The following is a 17,744-nucleotide window of genomic DNA, read 5'->3' on the forward strand; positions in this document are numbered from 1 at the left end:
TTCAGACTTGGCTTAATCAGAGTGTATGTGGTTTTTACATAGCTATAGCTGGCTTTTTTCACTTACTGTTATACAGGTTCATATCATGTTTTACCAGTTCTCCAAAGTAAAGTATGTTTTTAATATCTTCATAATATTCCTTCAAGTGAGTATATAGTATTTTAACTGTTTCCCTTTTGGGTAATTAGAGTGTTCACATTCTTTTGCTTTTTATGACCATTTTGAGGAAGTGCTCTTCGTATAGTGCTTTTATGGACATCTTTGTGCATGAAGCTTTTCTATACTTCGGGTTGTATTCCTCAGATGGATTTTCAGAGCCAGTCTAGAATTATTAGATCAAAGAGCATTACCTTTTTTTTTTTTTTTTTTGCATTACCATTTTTTAAAGTTCATGGTAGCCTGATTACAGGGCTACCTTGAGTCAAGAACTTGTTAAGCCTCTTGGCCAAGAATGTTTTAAAGTAAAACCCATAGGATTGGAGGGGTTGTCTTTTGTAAGATGGAGGAGTCCAGGGAGATACATAGGGGAAACTCAGGGCTTAAGTTGATTCTGAGCTGTGGTCATTGGTGGCAAGAAATTATGTCCTCTTCTTGAGGGTGTACAAAATAAGGAGTTTTATAATATCTCTGTAGAAACATGAAACAAATTACTTATTGAGTACCTACTGTAGGCCAGGCTCTTATGGACCCAGAGCTGTCTTGGAACAGCAGTCCAATCTGCGAAAGATGTGTGAGAGTGTTCTGTTAAGTGGGAAAGGTAGGTGGCAGAATAGTCATGTTCATGTTTTAAAAAGTGTGTACATGCTTATATGCATATGTTTTTTATACCTAGAAAAATATATATATTTTTGCCTAGCAATTATCTGCTTATGGGGGGGGATTTTCACTTTTAATTTCTATAATTTTTTATTGTGTGTTTTACTTGGGTTTCACTTTCATAATTTAAAAGAAAAATTCTTTAAGGGGCTAAAGTGTGAATAAAGTGCTTGTTAAATTTTTGGTCTTTAAATGCTTCCAAGTTTTAGTTATACAGAGCAATATGCTGCAAATGTTAAAAAAATTCCTAAAACATATACTCCTTAAGGATTTGGAAGCTAAAAATGAGGAATATAAAATTTATTCGACAATTACTGTCTCCATAACGCTGACTTCATTTCTCTCAAGAGATGTACATCTGCTAGTCCATATCTATTGCTTTTTAGGAATGGGTGGACCCATAAATATTGTACTTTGAATGCCTTTAGCCGGTGTTATTTACCACTTATCCTTGGAGGAAGGATTCTGAATTATCCCCCCAAATGCTCATATTGCGAGTTCCTAAGGAGAGAGAATATTTAAAAAGAATAATTGTGACTTAGAGCCACAATCTTTTGGGGACATAAGGGAATGGTGACAAAGATCTTTCTTGTAAAATTGCATGTTTCTTCTTGCAGCTTGGCTTGCCCTTCCCCTGCTTGTGTCGTGTACCCTGTAACACTATGTTTGGATCCCAGCATCAGATGGTGAGTTCTTTAGGTTTATAAAATAATAAAGAATTGTGTTTTGAAACCGTACCTTCCTTTAAACTGCAGTTCTGTTTGCTGGCCTCCAGATAATTATTAGCTTATTCATGGATTGCTTAGATCTTCCTATTGCATAATACATGCTGCCAGGTTTGAATGTCCAGGAAGATTGGCTGGCATAAAGGTGAGGAGCACCTGGCTCTTAAGGAATCTTGTAATCACTGTATCACCTGTTTTAAGTAGAAACATGGAGTCCAGTTAAGCCTCAGAAATTCCTTCTAAAGCACATTCTTTCAAATGGTTATCACTGTTGCCTGGATTTGTGAATGGGCAGATTTTGATTATTGTAATCCTTGGCATTGGATTCTGCTTATTTTTAGACATGCAAGTGATAAGCCTTTCCATACTGAAGTCAGAAGCAAAAGGGATAGGTTTTAGGGTTCTGCGTTTCTTTTTTTTTTTTTTGCCATACGCGGGCCTCTCACTGTTGTGGCCTCTCCCATTGCGGAGCACAGGCTCCGGACGCTCAGGCTCAGCAGCCATGGCTCACGGGCCCAGCCGCTCTGCGGCATGTGGGATCTTCCCGGACCGGGGCACGAACCCGTGTCCCCTGCGTCGGCAGGTGGACTCCCAACAACTGTGCCACCAGGGAAGCCCTCTGCATTTCTTTTTCAAGGTAGTTAGATTTTCTGGTTCAGATACGTCAATGAGTAATATCAGAGATACATTTTTGGTTGTTTTTGGTGGGGGGGTGGGGGTTTGAGAGAACATTCTTTTTTATTGTAAATGTTTAAAACTAGAGAAATGTTGGTTCTGTATGTCCAGTTTCTAACTTGAATCTCATTTAACTGATTTTTCTAGTTAGTCTTCAAGGAAAACGATTTTATTTTCACAACTGTGATTGGAGAAAAAAGGAAAATTGTCAAGAAAAGAATTGCTCTGATAAATTTTGAGAGTCATCTTCTTTTAGAAGTTAGAATTTTTCAGTGTATACGCTTTTGTGCTGGTTGTCTCATGTTTTTGTGGTTTGTCTTTCAATCCCAGGACGTTGCCTTCCTGGAGAAACTGATTAAAGATGACATAGAACGAGGAAAACTGCCCCTGTTGCTTGTTGCAAATGCTGGTAGGTATTATGAACCTGAATCTTCCATTTTGGACATACAAGAAAGAGGCTAGATAGTTAGCTTAAAAGAGATCAAGTCTTAAGAATGTTTGTGTGCCACATGTTTAAGGAAGGTCGGTATCAGCACTGTGGTGAGAATTACAGTACTGAAGTTTTAGCTCATTAGATTCCCTTAATTGTTGGTTTGTTTTGGGAGTTCTTGTTTGTGTGTATATACTTTTTCATTTAGGTTGTGCTTCTCTATTCCTTCATATGCTTCCTTTCTAAATTGAATTTTTTTTTTTTTTTTTTTTGGCTGTGTTGGGTCTTCGTTGCTGCACGCAGGTTTTTCTCTAGTTGCAGCGAGCAGGGGCTATTCTTTGTTGCATGTGTGGGCTTCTCATTGTGGTGGCTTCTCTTGTTGCAGAGCACGGGCTCTAGGTGCACAGGCTTCAGTAGTTGTGGCATGTGGGCTCAGTAGTTGTGGCTCGCAGGCTCTAGAGCGCAGGCTCAGTAGTTGTGGCGCACGGGCTTAGTTGCTCCGTGGCATATGGGATCTTCCTGGCCCGGGGCTCAAACCCGTGTTCCCTGCATTGGCAGGTGGATTCTTAACCACTGTGCCACCAGGGAAGCCCTAAATTAAATTCTTAAATGTCACATTTAAATGTCCACCTTTGAGACAGCCGGTTAGCTACCACTTTCTGCTGTGCTCACCACATTGTATTCAGCATTGTACTTGAAGCTCTAGATAGTGGAGTAAGGCAAGAAAAATAATTAAATGACATACAGTTTGGAAAGGAAGAATAAACTGTCTTTATTTGCAGATGGCATGATTGTATAGGTAGAAAGTCCTAAGGAAACCACAAAGAACAGCCATTGGAACTAATAAGCAGATCTATCAAGCTTGCAATGAACAATTGAAATTTAAATGCCATTCATAATAGCATCAAGAAAAAAACCTTTATGGATAAATTTAACAAAATAAGGCAAGATATGTACACTGAAAACTACAGAATGTTGCTGAGAGAAATTCAAGAAGACCCAAATAAATGGAACAATATGGCATGTGCATGGGTTGAAAGACGCAATATTATTAAGTCATATCTCCCCAAATTAATCTATAGATTCAACTCAATCCTTATCAAAATCTCAGCAGACTTCCCATTTCTTATAGAAATTGATGAGCTGATTTTAAAATTTATATGGACATAAAAGGATCTAAGAAGAGACAAAATAATTGTGAAAAAGAACAACACTGGAAGACTTATCCTATCTGACTTTTAGACTTACTGTACAGCTACAAATAAAAGAGTGTGAGATTGGGCTTCCCTGGTGGCGCAGTGGTTGAGAGTCTGCCTGCAGATTCAGGAGACACGGGTTCATGCCCCAGTCCGGGAAGATCCCACATGCCGCGGGGCAGCTGGGCCCGTGAGCCATGGCCGCTAAGCCTGCGCGTCCGGAGCCTGTGCTCCGCAACAGGAGAGGCCACAACAGTGAGAGGCCTGCGTACCGCAAAAAAAAAAAAAAAGAAAGAAACATAACCAGTCTACTATCAATCACTTAATAGATGGGAGAGGCTGCAGTTTACATGTGATTGAGTGGTTTACCAGTGTGACTACATTGTCACCAGAGTGCACGTCCCAGTGGTTAGCAAGCGGGCGTTGCCACAAAAGGAAGAGAGCCCGAATGTGGTCCAGTCACTTAAACACGGCACAATGCTTTATGTTTTGATGGCTCATGTGACACAACCCATGCGTTGGCCTTTGATCTTGTTTCAACTAAACTAAATCTGTCATTTTAGATTTTTTTTTAAAATTTGAGACAAATTTGGATGGGGGGAGGAGTGGAGTTGTCAGCCCTTTTCCTGGCATAACCCCTGCAAAAGAAGCACTTGTATTAGTTGTGTTTGTTGAAGAGCGTTAGAAATCTTGTTAGGTGGGTTCTGCTAACTGGAAATTTAGGACAGTTGGGAGAATGTGTGACTGTGCCTTTTACTAAAGGCTCTGTGAGGAGGATCTGCCCAGCAAAGCCTGCAGTGTAAACAGATCACCTAGGGAATGGGTTAAAGTGTGTAATATGTTTCAACTGACTTCAGAATGCTTTCTATACTAAAACAAAATACCTCTCGGGAATTCCCTGGTGGTCTAGTGGTTAGGATTCTGCGCGTTCACTGCCATGGCCTGGGTTCAATTCCTGGTCAGGGAACTGAGATCCTGCAAGCCGTGCAGTGCAGCAAAAAACAAAAAAGAAAACAAACAAAAAAACCACAAAGGACCTCTCAAATTTGGTTAAAACAAACAAAACAAATTCATCTATGTATTTTTTTATAGAGAGCACACCTAAATAAAAATTACCCAGAAAGTGATAAAAAGTAAGTGTGGAAAAGGGATATCTTGGGCAAATGCTAACGAAACACAAGTACTGTAGCAAGGTTGCTGTGAGATAAAATAGACTTCATATTAATAATGATTCATGGCATCTACTCAGAGATATAACAGGTATGAATGCTTATGAATATAACTTTGAAATATATAAAGGAAAAGTTGATAGAATACAAGTGTAAATTGACAAAACCACAATCTTGGTGGGAGACTTGAATATATTTCTCATGAAACATCAGATCAAGTAAATAGAAAATAAGTATATAGAGGATTTAAATAACACAGTTAACAAGTTTGATTTTATAGATACATATAGTGAACAATACACACTCTTCAAAACTTGAATAACCAGTTTGCAAAAGTTGATTTTAAGCCAGTCCACAAAGAAAATCTCAATAAAACAGAGCTACAGTGTTACTTCTCTCATAGGGAGATAATGTATATAGAAGCTTTTATCATGCTGCAAAGACTCAGAAAATATTTGTTTTAGTATCCTTTCTTGTGTGTTTTATCCTAGGAACTGCAGCAGTAGGGCACACAGATAAGATTGGGCGTTTGAAAGAGCTCTGTGAGCAGTACGGCATATGGCTCCACGTGAAAGGGTGAGTGGAGGGGAATTTGGCTGCATGGTGGGCTGGCAGAGTGCCCAGGAGGAGCTCACTTTGTCGTCACATATATCACTAAGGGCTCTTTGGCTTGCAGATTACAAAATTACCCAAATTGGCTTAAGCAAGAAGTTTTATTGGCTCCCATAGCTAAGAAGACAAGTGTTAGGATTGGCCTTAGGCACCACGTCAGCCAGGTCACTTGGCTGAAGTTCCTCCATGGTGGTGGCTCCGTCTGTAGATAGCCTTTCCTGTTCTGGTGCAGAGTTGCTGCAGCAACTCCATCCGCCTTTCCAGGTGTGTGCAGAGGGTCAGAAGTCCCAGCAGGAGTCTCATACTGAGCCAGTTGCTGTGGCGAGGGAAATGTAACACTCTTAATAGTTTAGGTGATTTGTGAAGCTGTGGTCTCATAGAGGAGATTGGGGTGGCTTCCCAGAAGGCCATTGGACTGCTGCTAAGAGAAGAGAGGGGAGAGGATGCAGGGCAGCCCAAGTAGTCCATTTCCAGGACATCATACACGTACACGGTGCGTTGCTTTTTAATTTGTCCCTCTGGGAAAGAATGATGACTGGGAAATAATACTGGTATCTACCAAAGATATAAAATAATATAAAATAAGACACCCATTACACTAAGTAAGTAGATGACACCCCCTGAAATACGTTTTGATTAAAATGCATTTTCCAGGTTTTCCTGAAAGTTGTATATGTACCACACTTTATGTTGCTGTTATAAAAGCTACCAACACAGCTGAAAGACATGTAAATGTCAGTGTGGAACAGCACAGCCCTTTTTAAAAAATTTTTTTTAATTTAAAATGTGTACTTAGTGAATAAGCAGCAGTAAGTAATTAGTTCTTAGGTCTGTGTTTTTTCTTCCAGTGTGAATCTGGCAACATTGGCTCTAGGTTATGTCTCCTCATCAGTGCTGGTATGTTGTTGATTTACTAAATACTGTGTTTTTAAGAAGGAATTTAACATCACTTAATCCCTGATGGCTTTTCACAGTTTTTATGAATGGAGAAAGGTGTTGGGTTTAGTGTATCCTGATAGTGTAACAAGAAGTTGTTCTCTCTGTGGTAGGCTGCAACCAAATGTGACAGCATGACGTTGACTCCAGGCCCATGGCTGGGTTTGCCAGCAGTTCCTGCTGTGACTCTTTATAAGCATGACGATCCTGCCTTGGTAAGCTTACTCTCACTGGGAGGGAGTGGGGAGTGGCTAATAATCATTGGGTCTGGGGGCAAAATACAGAAAAAGGAAAAAGTGAACACTTTCCTTAATGTTACCTCTGTGACTTTTTTTTTGAAAAAAATGTTTTTGACATAAATGAAACTATGCCATATATATTTTTCTATTTAGTCTCCCCATACTACCCCATGTGTATGAAAAACTTTTTATCACTGTGTAATATTCCATCACTTGAGTACCACAGTTATTTAATAATTCTCCATTTGTGAACTTTTAGGCTGTTTTCAAATTTTTGTTACTAAAATAATGAGCATCATTCTGTGTTTCAAATTATTCCTTACACTGGGTTCCCAGAAGTGGAATTAATAATGAGTAAGAGTATTTTAAGGTTCTTGATCCACATTGTCTAAAAGGTTGTAACGTGATATAGTTTTTAAAAGCATAGTGGTGGTTCTTGTTAGTGGATCAGTTAGTGAGAGGCATATGCAAAATAAGCTTTCATTGATTCTTCTTAAACAGTTAATACCTTGCTCTGGTGATAATGGCCAGGTGTTTGAGGATGCTCAGAACAGCCTTGGGAGGGGCCGCTTGAATGGCTAAGCGCTCCAGCTCTGGGATGAACCCATTTGGATTCTCATCTTGGCTTTGCCACATCTTAGCCGTGAACCCTTAGACAAAGCAAGGTCTCTGAGCTAAGTTGCCTGGAATACTTACCTCATGGAGTTGTTTGATGATCAAATGAATAATGCAAGCCAAGTGCCTGCATAGCATCTGACACAAACCAAGTGCATAGTAAATGGTAACTAGTTAGTTCTGCTATGTGATTTCATTGGCTTTGATTAATAAACCCATATTGGCTTTTTTAGACTTTAGTTGCCGGTCTTACATCAAATAAGCCAGCAGACAAGCTCCGTGCTCTGCCACTGTGGTTGTCTTTACAATACTTGGGACTTGATGGGATTGTGGAGAGGATTAAGCATGCCTGTCAGCTGGTGAGTAGAAACCTGAAGTTCAAATGAGTCACAGATACTCCATGGCAAAAACAGAGACAGAAAAATGCTTCATTGATTTACCCTCCCCCCAATACCTTGTTGTCTGGATTTCCCATCTCATAAGCAAGCAGACTAATTTCCCTGCATATATAGGTTTCTTGTTCAAAGTTCTGGGAGAGACTGCTGGGGCTGTCCCAGCATTTGTGTCCATATGAAATCAGATTAAAATGAATGCCGGTGTCAGCATGGGGGAGAAAAGAAGTCCCAAGGTGACAGCGAAGGAGTGGAGAAGAATACAGAAGCTGGGATAAATGTTCCACTTGACTGACCGACTCTTGAGGGTAAAGAAATATGATGGCTGAGGGGAGTAAGGCTGGCATGGATATTTTTAACAGCCACCAGCTTGGGCTCCCAAATTGCAAGGCTCTAGGGACAATTTTAATTCTCTGTTTGAGGTGTTCTAATTGTGAAAAATATATAATTATGTTGTAGTTTAGAAAGCAAAAAAAATGCCATATTTACACAGTTTGAGAGCTGAGTTCTACCTAAGTCTAAAGCATGATGTCACCTTTCTGTACCTCCAATTCCTCACCTGTAGAATAGGGGTGATGATGTGATGGCAGATTGTTATGAGGACTTAGTTCATAAATGTAAAGCTCTTATAGCAGCACCTAGTCATATAGGAAGGTATGCAGATAGTTTAAAAAATAAATCTTTGTTTTAAATATGTTCTTGGAATTGACACTTCCTCATGTCATTTTTATATTTAAGAAAAATTAATATTTTCATATTACTGTAGCAGGAGTCCTTTGGTTTATAATATTAGGATAGTTCATTTTAACATTAGTTTCTAATGAAATAGAAACATTCTAAATGAAGTAGTTTCATTTTTATATTAAGTAATATTAAGATTTATGTTCATTATGTTTACAGAAGCACCACATTTTTAAAAACATTTTCTCACTGGGCTGTTGGCTCACATCTTGAGGTTTGGTCCTTTGGAAGGAGAAGCCTTCATCGCCATGGTAACTAAGTCAGTTTGGGGAAGGTTTGGGCACTCCAGGGAGAGTTTTTCAATTCCCTTCAGTGTTTTTCAATTCAATTCAATGGGGCGCAGGAAAATAATGATGACAATTAGCCACCAAACACTTGAGGTCACTGCAGCTCTGGCATCTTCCTGCCAGCAAACGCTGTGGCGGATCTCAAACCCTCCTGAGCACTTGACTCTGCTGCTGACTCACTGCTGCTAAATGCACATGTGAAAACCGCATGGAGGTTTAGCAGGTGTGGTCGCCTGTGTCCAGTCCTGCCTTTGTAGTCCGCACCAGGTCACATGTTTCCTGAAAGCAAAAATCAGTGTCCTTCTTTTCTTCCTCCTTCTCATCTTCGTCTTCGTGGGAAGCAGTTCCTGAGCATTTACTCAGTGCCAGGCGCTGCGCAGCACCGTGGATGCAGGCTCTCACTTGGTCCCTACAGCTTCCCCAGAATATAAGGTCCACTGATAACATATTAATTAGTTTTCATGAGGGGTTTTCCTGTGTCCAACACTCAAATAAACATCTGTTGAATTAATGACCCCCAGGCCATGCAGTATATGTTATTTTGTCCCCACATTAGTGATGAGAGAGCTGGGATTGAGATATTAACGATGATGACAGTCGTCATCACTTACGTAATGCATGCCACGTTCTAGACACCTAACGTATATCAACTTGTGGAGGATAGATACTGTCACCCCACTATGTAGTTGAGGGAACGGAAGCACAGAGAGGCTGAGAAACTTGTCCAAGGTCATAGCTAGTAAGTGGCAGATAAGTAATTTACCCACAGTCCCACAGGTGGTAAGGGGCAGAGCCAGGTTTTGAACCCAGATGTGGTTATTCCAGACCCTACGCTCCTGACCAACTCTTAACGGTGCTATGCACTCTCATTTACCTTTGCTCTTCCTCCCAATATCAATACTGTGCCTTGCACACATTTGCACTCGGTAGTTTGGTTTTGTTTTTTTTCTGTTTTTGTTTTTGTTTTTTAACATTTTCTTGGCCACGCCATGTGGTATGTGGAATCTTAGTTCCCGACCATGGATTGAACCCACACCCCTTGCATTGGAAGCACAGAGTCTTAACCACTGGACCACCAGGGAAGCCCCTGGTTTTCTGTTTTTTGTTTTTGTTTTTGAGGTATAATTGACATATAACATTATATTCATTTCAGGAGTACATCATAATGATTTGATATTTGTATGCATTGTTAAAATATCACCGCAATACGTCTAGTTAACATCCATCACTACACATAGTTAACAAAAAATTTTCTTTTCTTGTGATAAAGACCTTTAAGATTTATTCTCTTAGCAACTTTCAAACATGCAATACAGTATTAAAGTTACTACAGGGGCTTCCCTGGTGGCGCAGTGGTTAAGAGTCCACCTGCTGATGCAGGGGACACGGGTTTGTGCCCCGGTCCGGGAGGATGCCACATGCCGTGGAGCGGCTGGGCCTGTGGGCCATGGCCGCTGGGCCTGTGCGTCCAGAGCCTGTGCTCCGCAACGGGAGAGGCCACAGCGGTGAGAGGCCCGTGTACTGCCAAAAAAAAAAAAAAAAAAAAAAAGTTACTACAGTATTGGGAATTCCCTGGTATTCCAGTGGTTAGGACTTTGTGCTTCTACTGCTGGGCCCTGGTTTCAGTCCCCAGTCGGGGAACTAAGATTCTGCAAGCAGCAAGTTGTGGCCAAAAAAAAAAAGTTACTACAGTATTATTGACTATATTCCCCATGACTCATTTTTAATAACTGCTGTTTGTACCTTTTGATCCCTTTCACCCACCCACTGCCAGCCCCCGCCTCTAGCAACCACCAGTCTTCTCTGTAGCTATGAGCTTTGTTTTGTTTTGTTTTAGATTTCACATGTAAGTGAGATCATATGGTATTTGTCTTTGTCTGAATTATTTCACTTAGCATAATGCCCTTAAGGTCTACCCATGTTGTTGCAAATGACAAGATTTCATTCTTTTTTATGGCTGATTATTTTCCATCGTGTGTGTGTTTGTGTGTGTGTGTGTGTGTGTGTGTGTGTATATCCCATCTCCTTTATCCATTCATCCTTTGATGGACACTTAAGTTGTTTCCGTATCTTGGTGATCATAAATAATGCTGCAGTGAACATATCTTGTTGAATTAGCATTTTCATGTTCTTCAGTTCAGATAACCCACGTGGACTTGCTGGATCATATGGTTGTTCTATTTTTAATTTTTTGCAGAAGCTCCATATGTTTTCCACAGTGGCTGCACCAATTTACATTCCAACCAACAGTTCACAAGCATTCCTTTTTCTCCACATTCTTGTGAACACTTGTCATTTCTTGTCTTTTTGATGACAGCCATTCTAACAGGTGTGAGGTGATATCTCATTGTACTTTTGATTTGCATTTCCCTGATGATTAGCGAAGTTGAGCATCTTTACGTGTGCCTGTTGTCCATCTCTATGTCTGGAAAAATGTCTATTCAGATCTTCTGACCATTTTTTAATTGGATTGTTTGGTTTTTTGCTGTTGAATTGTATGAGTTATTTGTATATTTTGGATATTAACCCCTTATCAAATAAATGATTTGCAAATATTTTCTCCCATTTCATAGGTTCCCTTTTCATTTTGTTGATTATTTCCTTTGCTGTGCAGAAGCTTTTTAGTCTGACATAGTCTGCTTGTTTAATTTTGCTTTTGTTGCCTTGCACTCAGTAGTTTTTGAATCAATGAATGACCTATATTGCTAATATGACAAATTCACATATGTCTCATTAGAAAAAGCTTTTCTGGAACCACTAAATGTAACTTTTAACTGAAATATTGGGGAATATTTGCAGATGTTTAAATGCAAAAATTGGCAGCTGAAATTAGAAATCATCAAGTTGCAGATGGCTTTATCTGCCTGAGATCCTTGTTTGCAGACCTGCAAAGACTCTCATAAAAACCGCTTCTGGGCTTCCCTTGTGGCGCAGTTGTTGAGAGTCCGCCTGCTGATGCAGGGCACATGGGTTCATGCCCTGGTCCGGGAAGATCCCACATGCCGCGGAGCGGCTAGGCCCATGAGCCATGGCCGCTGAGCCTGCGCATCCGGAGCCTGTGCTCCGCAACAGGAGAGGCCACAACAGTGAGAGGCCTGCGTACCGCAAAAAAAAAACCCCACAAAAAACGCTTCTTAATATGAAATTACATAAGCTGTTTTTCTGTCATTTGCAGAGTCAGCGATTGCAAGAAAGTTTGAAGAAAGTGAACCACGTCAAAATCTTGGTATAGTATATAATTTGATCTGTTTTTTGAAGTAAATAACTCTTAATTTATTTAAGAGTTAGAATGATTTTCTCCAGATTTGATGCATGTCCATGGAATTGTGGCAGCTCCAGTAAAACTACATTCTTTGGGAGAGAGTCATGCATGTACTGATGACCTAATTCTGTGGTTAGCAGAAAGCCTAGAAATTTGCCCCATATACTGTTTGAACCCATACAGTGCTTTTCATATAATCCATTTGCAGTTTTTATTCTGTTAAAATTTAGCATTGCACAAAGATGTAATAAGCACCATTGATTTCACCTGCCCAAGGATTTTTAGAACACCCATTTTCCTGAAATGAAAAATCATTTTGTCTGTGAGTGCTTTGAGCTACTCTTTCTGAAACCCTTTGACCCCAGAGTTGGCATTTGCATGAAGGGGAATAAGGCAGAGAAAAGGGGGCGGCCCTGCTCCTCTTGCCCTGGTAATCTTCCTGAAAGGTACCACCATCTGTCAGAGATTGTGCCCTAAGGCTGGTAACTAGACAAGTAGATGAGGATTTAGGGGGTTTGATAACCAAGTATCAGTTCACGTTTGAATGTTTTCATCTTTTGCTTCATTGTATTTTAGGATTTCAGAAAATATGTAGATCAGATTCTAATTTAAACAGGGTCACTGGTGTTTCTTTGACAATTCTGCAGGATACAGTTAAGTTTAAAACGAATGTTTGAGTTTATTTGGGGTTCAGGTGAGTGCAGTTTATTTCCACTTTAGTACACAGTTCGGTTTAAGTGCGTGAATGGGGGCTGCTCGCATTGCCTTCTGAGTAGGAGCTTGGAGCTACTCAGCTGACCTGAGGTGACTCAAGTCCTAGCCTGGAAGAGGACAGTGGCCCCTCCGGAGAAGCAGAGGGATGAATGTAAGTCAGGAGACTTGGGTTCCAATTTCAGCAGTACCACTGGGGCCCTGTGACACTGACTCATTCTGTTAACCTCCTAAGCCTGTGAGCTCAGCTGTCGGTGAAGGTATGTTGGTTGGACGCCCTTGACTGCAAACAGAGACCTAAATTATGGACTAGAATGAGTGTGCTGGTGGGGTGAAGGCAGTGCTGGGCCTGTGTACTTCCTGTCCCACCCTTGCTGAGCCCTCTGGAGCTCCTCTTCATGTCCTCTCCTTCCTCATTCTCCTCCAAGCAGGGAGGAGCTGATGATGCTAATTGATCTCCAGTTGGTTTAGAACATCTTTGTAAGGCCACATATGGCCCAGGCATAACCCTGCTCCCTCCCTCCCTCCAGTGGCTGCTTTACTCAGTAGGGGGCACAGTAACTGGCAAACACCATGAGGCATTGTGGCCTGTCGGTAATCCATCATCATTATCATCATCATCATCATCACAGATGCTGTTTCTGAAATGCTTGCTGTGTAGCATATGTGGTACTAAGTCCCTTACATGCCTATTTCATTTAACCCTCACAAGTCTCCTTTGTACATGCTGTTCCCTGTACCTGAAAACACTGTTCCCCCTAATTCTTCTCATTACTGATTTCTTATCCATCAGATCTTAGTTCAAATATCACCTCTTGAGAGAGGCCTTCCCTGAGCCCCGACCCTACCTAGAGTAACACCCACCACCTTCCATCACTCTCTGGGCTCTGGGTTTTTTCCTTCATTGAACTTATTACTACCTGAAATTGTGGTCTGTATTTGTTTGTTTTCTGTTTTTCCCCTGAAGAAGCCTTGTAAAGGCAAGGACTTTTGCCTGTTTTTTCATGGTTTTATGTCCTGTGCCAAGTATGATACTTGGCATACAGTAGGCACGCAAGTGTGAATAAATATATAGAATCTGTGAATTGGACGCAGTGTTTATTCCCTTTTTACTAGTGAGGAAACTAAGGCACAGATAGGTTGAGTGCGTGCCCAGGCTGCCCAGCGAGGCAGTGGTAGAGCTGGGATGCACACTCAATGCCTGCGAACTTAGTCAGTGGACCATCCCTCTGAGGTCAGTTACAGGAGAATGAATTCCTCCTGCCTCAGGCTCGTTGTGAGGGGGTATATCAGATAATGCATGGGAAAGCAAAATGAAGACTGTCAGGCGCCGTAAGATAGAAGTAATTATTAAGTGTCTTTTGCTCCTCACCACGGTATTAGTCTAGTGCTTTCATAGGTACTGACTCCGGAATCCTCACAGTAAGTCTCTGGGGTAGAGTAGCGTTATCTCCATTTCTTCGGCTCAGATGAGTCGTGTGTCCAGAGTCCCAGAACTAGTATGTGGCAAAGCCAGGACTTGACCCCAGGTTATCACAGAAGAGCTTCTCTGCTGCTCAGCCACTCCCTTCTCCAGGCGTCCATGGCCGCCTTCCTTCCCACCTGGATGGCCCTTCAGGAGCCTCTCCCATCCCAGAAGCACAGGCCCACTGCCCCAGCTCACTGCCTCCAGCACCAAGGCCTTTTCCAGGGCCCGGGGTGGTGCTTGTGCCCCGCTTTATCAGTGCCCAATTCAGTCTCCTCTGCAGCTGCATTCTGATAAGGCTGTTGTTTCACAGGACTCTTATCCAGCACATGGAGTAGATTCTAAAGTCAGCATGTGAGGGGAAACTCTAATATTGTCACTCTTACACCTGAAAATCCCAGAGTGCCTCTGGGGGGCAGTTAACATGGTTTCGTGTTTACGTCTCTGCTGGCTTTTAAGATTTTCCTGGTCCTTAGTGTACTGCCACTTTCACCATGGTATATCTAAGTAAGGATTTTTTTTTTTTTAATCTTGCTTTGGGACTTGTGCTAATTGAACCTGAGGATTCTTTTATTTAATCCTGTAAAATTCATTTTTTCAGCTATGACCTCTTTCCCTTTCTCTTCTGGAACACCAGTGAGCTGCATATTGAACCTTGTCATCCCACCTTCCATCAGTCTCTTGGATGCCTCCATCTCTTTGCTGCTTTCTGGTGTAGCCCTTTAGATCCTTCTTGGAGTTCAGTAATTTGCTCTGGAGCTGCATCTAATCTGCCGTTTAACCTATTCACTGTGTTTTAACTTTCAGTGACCTCTTTTTCATTTCAGGATATTCTCTTTAGTTCTTTTTCAAGTTATTCTGTTTTTTAAGCATCTTTTAAAAAAAAAAAAAGATTTCTGGTCCTTCGTTTCTGTTTAAACGCAGTGATCGACGTCTGTTCTGATGGTTGTTTCAGTGTCTCGGTCCTTGGGGCCACAAATTGTCCTCTCAGCTGTGTCTGCTGACTCTTGCTCCCTGTGTGTGTTGTAATTTTTCTGTTATGAGCTAGATTTTTTTTTCTTTGACTGGCCTAGGTCCATGTATTTATGTTGGTTTCACAGCTTTAGGAGTCTTACACTACAGAGGACATCCCACCCAGGTGCAGAGCACGCCTGACATTTTGATTTCTCGTGAGAGAATTTTTTCTCTCTCTACAGAGCATCAGGCAGAGTTAAGCTTTCTTACTGATCAGTGGGTGGAGTTTTTCTCTCTTTTCATGAAGAGTGTTTTTCAAGGGTCCTGGCTTTATGTAAACTCAGCACTATCCCTCACATGGGTTTCAAACCCATGACCTTAGACATTAAAGCGAAGTTCCAGGCCCCATCCGTGCTCCCCTCCCCCCAGCCCCTGCAGCTCAGCTTATACTATTCTTTCTGTTTTCTCTTCTTTCTGGATTCACCTTTTTTTGTGAGCCTAGCAATGGTTTGAACTTCTTTTGGTTATTGGTGACATTTAATCAAGCATTTCAGGTATTTAGAATTGATGACTTAAGTATTAGCTTGGTCTACCATGTTGCTGGAACCAGAATTCTATGTATATAACCCTGTACAGGATTTCTTGTGCAGGCTGACATTTGAGACCACTGAGCTCAAAGAAATAAGAAACAAAAGACTATAAAGTCTTGGCACTCAAGTCATTCTGCCTTATCCTTAGAATAGGGGAATGGGTGTAGAATTTTGTCACTTTGTTCCTCTTTACTTATTGGGCTTACCCCGTTCTATATAAATATTAAACCCCTCTAACTTTAAAGGTATTAATAGATTTATTTGTTTATGTGAAAGTTAAAGGAGATAGTACCTATGAAAGCACAGGAATTGGCTCAATAAATAATTGGCAGATTTGAATGTACCTCTTGCTTGATCTGAATCACATCTACTGTCCCTTTGAAAAGCTTAGTAGAGAAGATCTTGCACCAGCTACTTCCTGGCTCTCCGGTTAGCACATCCTGTTGTGGGCCTACGAGTGAGCCATCACTGGCAGAGCCTTGGGAAATGGTTTCAAGACGAGAATTGTAGTACTGGAATTGTTAAATGCTTAGAGATCCTCTCTCCCTTCTCCTGCCTCCCCCCACTTCAAATACCGCAGTCTGTCAAGGGCATTGCCGCTCCCTTTGTGTGCTGACCCCACGGGAAAGCTGACGGCTCACTGTACATTCATTCAGTGGAGAACATGGACCTAGTGCTGTGCAATCTTAATGCAGTGGACGTCTTCAGCTGTTATGAAATCTGTTAGTGAAGATAGTTGTCTGATGCCTGTCCCGAGTATAAGTACCGCTTCAATGATTTAGAAAAATGTAGCTTCAGTTCTAGACTGTGGTTATCCACATTGCCAGCAGGACTTGCATCCTGCCCAGAGAGTTTTACAGGGTGAGTAGAAAAAGCTCCAGTCAGTCCTGCTTGAGGTGGCGTCACTTCTGGATTCTTGAAAGCTCGGACGCTCGACAGTGATTCTAGTGCCACTTTTTCCTTGCCTTTTTTTATCTTTCACGTTAGACCCATGTTTATCCATAATTATTAAAATTTCCTCCCACTTTTCATTTTCAAGGTATCAGTGTCAGATGTTATAATTCAGCCATGTATTCTCGGGACTGGCTTATAATTATGTCTTAAGAATTTTACTAAACCATTGATTTTTGTTTCTCTAGCAAATGAAATTAACCTTTGAACTTTTTTATGTGGTTTTTTGTTGTTGGTGGTGGGGTGTGTGTTTGTGTGTGTGTGAGTGTGTTTTTCGGCTTGCAGGAAGGTAGTTCCCCGACCAGGGGTTGAACCCAGGCCCAGGCAGTGGAAGCATCGAGTCCTAACCACTGGACCACTAGGGATTCCCTTTATGTGTTTAAGTGCCAACGTCTGTAGCCTATTTTCCAAGCTCACTGATTGACTTTGTAGGTGTTTGAAATTTACTGTTACTTGGTAATAATCAGATTCCATCTTTTAGGTGGAGGATGAGCTCAGTTCGCCAGTGGTGGTGTTCAGATTTTTCCAGGAGTTACCAGGCTCAGGTAGGTGATTTTAAAAAGGGGGTTATTTTTCTCTCTGTGTTTAAGGGCTTTGAATTTTAAACCACTTCAAGTTAACTAAATAATCCAAAATATTTTGATTGCTAGAATCTTATCATCATTTCAAAAAAAAACTGAATAATGTTCACAAGAACTCCAGACCTATTTGCCTTAGCATTTTCCTGACAGTTTCCTATGATTAAACCAGTGTTTTCCAAACACCAGTCCCTGGACTAGTGCTGGAATGAATGAGAGAGAGTCCCTTGAAAATAGAGCTGGGGGCCCTCCTTCCTGAGCATTTTGACTCAGTAAGCTGGATCTAGGAATCTCTATCTTTAAAGAATGTCCCAAGTGCCCCCTACCCAGTCCAGGGCTCTGTTATCTTTCACCTGACAGCCACGGTCCCCTCTCACCTGACCTCTCACTTCCATACATT

The 17,744-nt window shown here is 41.3% G+C and overlaps 1 protein-coding gene across 4 annotated transcripts in view; it reads left to right on the forward strand.

Moving 5' to 3' along the window:
- The window catches only part of PDXDC1 (pyridoxal dependent decarboxylase domain containing 1), a 51,336-nt gene that overhangs the window by 20,851 nt on the left and 12,741 nt on the right, over window positions 1-17,744 (forward strand). For all 4 annotated transcript variants that reach the window (XM_060285592.2, XM_030884029.3, XM_060285593.1 and 1 more), the window contains exons 7-14: window positions 1,434-1,502; window positions 2,547-2,625; window positions 5,503-5,587; window positions 6,472-6,520; window positions 6,673-6,774; window positions 7,647-7,772; window positions 12,009-12,059; window positions 17,248-17,311. In XM_060285592.2, the coding sequence (XP_060141575.1) occupies window positions 1,434-1,502; window positions 2,547-2,625; window positions 5,503-5,587; window positions 6,472-6,520; window positions 6,673-6,774; window positions 7,647-7,772; window positions 12,009-12,059; window positions 17,248-17,311 (625 nt within the window). The remainder of the gene's footprint in view (window positions 1-1,433; window positions 1,503-2,546; window positions 2,626-5,502; window positions 5,588-6,471; window positions 6,521-6,672; window positions 6,775-7,646; window positions 7,773-12,008; window positions 12,060-17,247; window positions 17,312-17,744) is intronic.

The sequence above is a fragment of the Globicephala melas genome, chromosome 15, assembly GCF_963455315.2.
Source record: "Globicephala melas chromosome 15, mGloMel1.2, whole genome shotgun sequence".
Classification (NCBI taxonomy): domain Eukaryota; kingdom Metazoa; phylum Chordata; class Mammalia; order Artiodactyla; family Delphinidae; genus Globicephala; species Globicephala melas.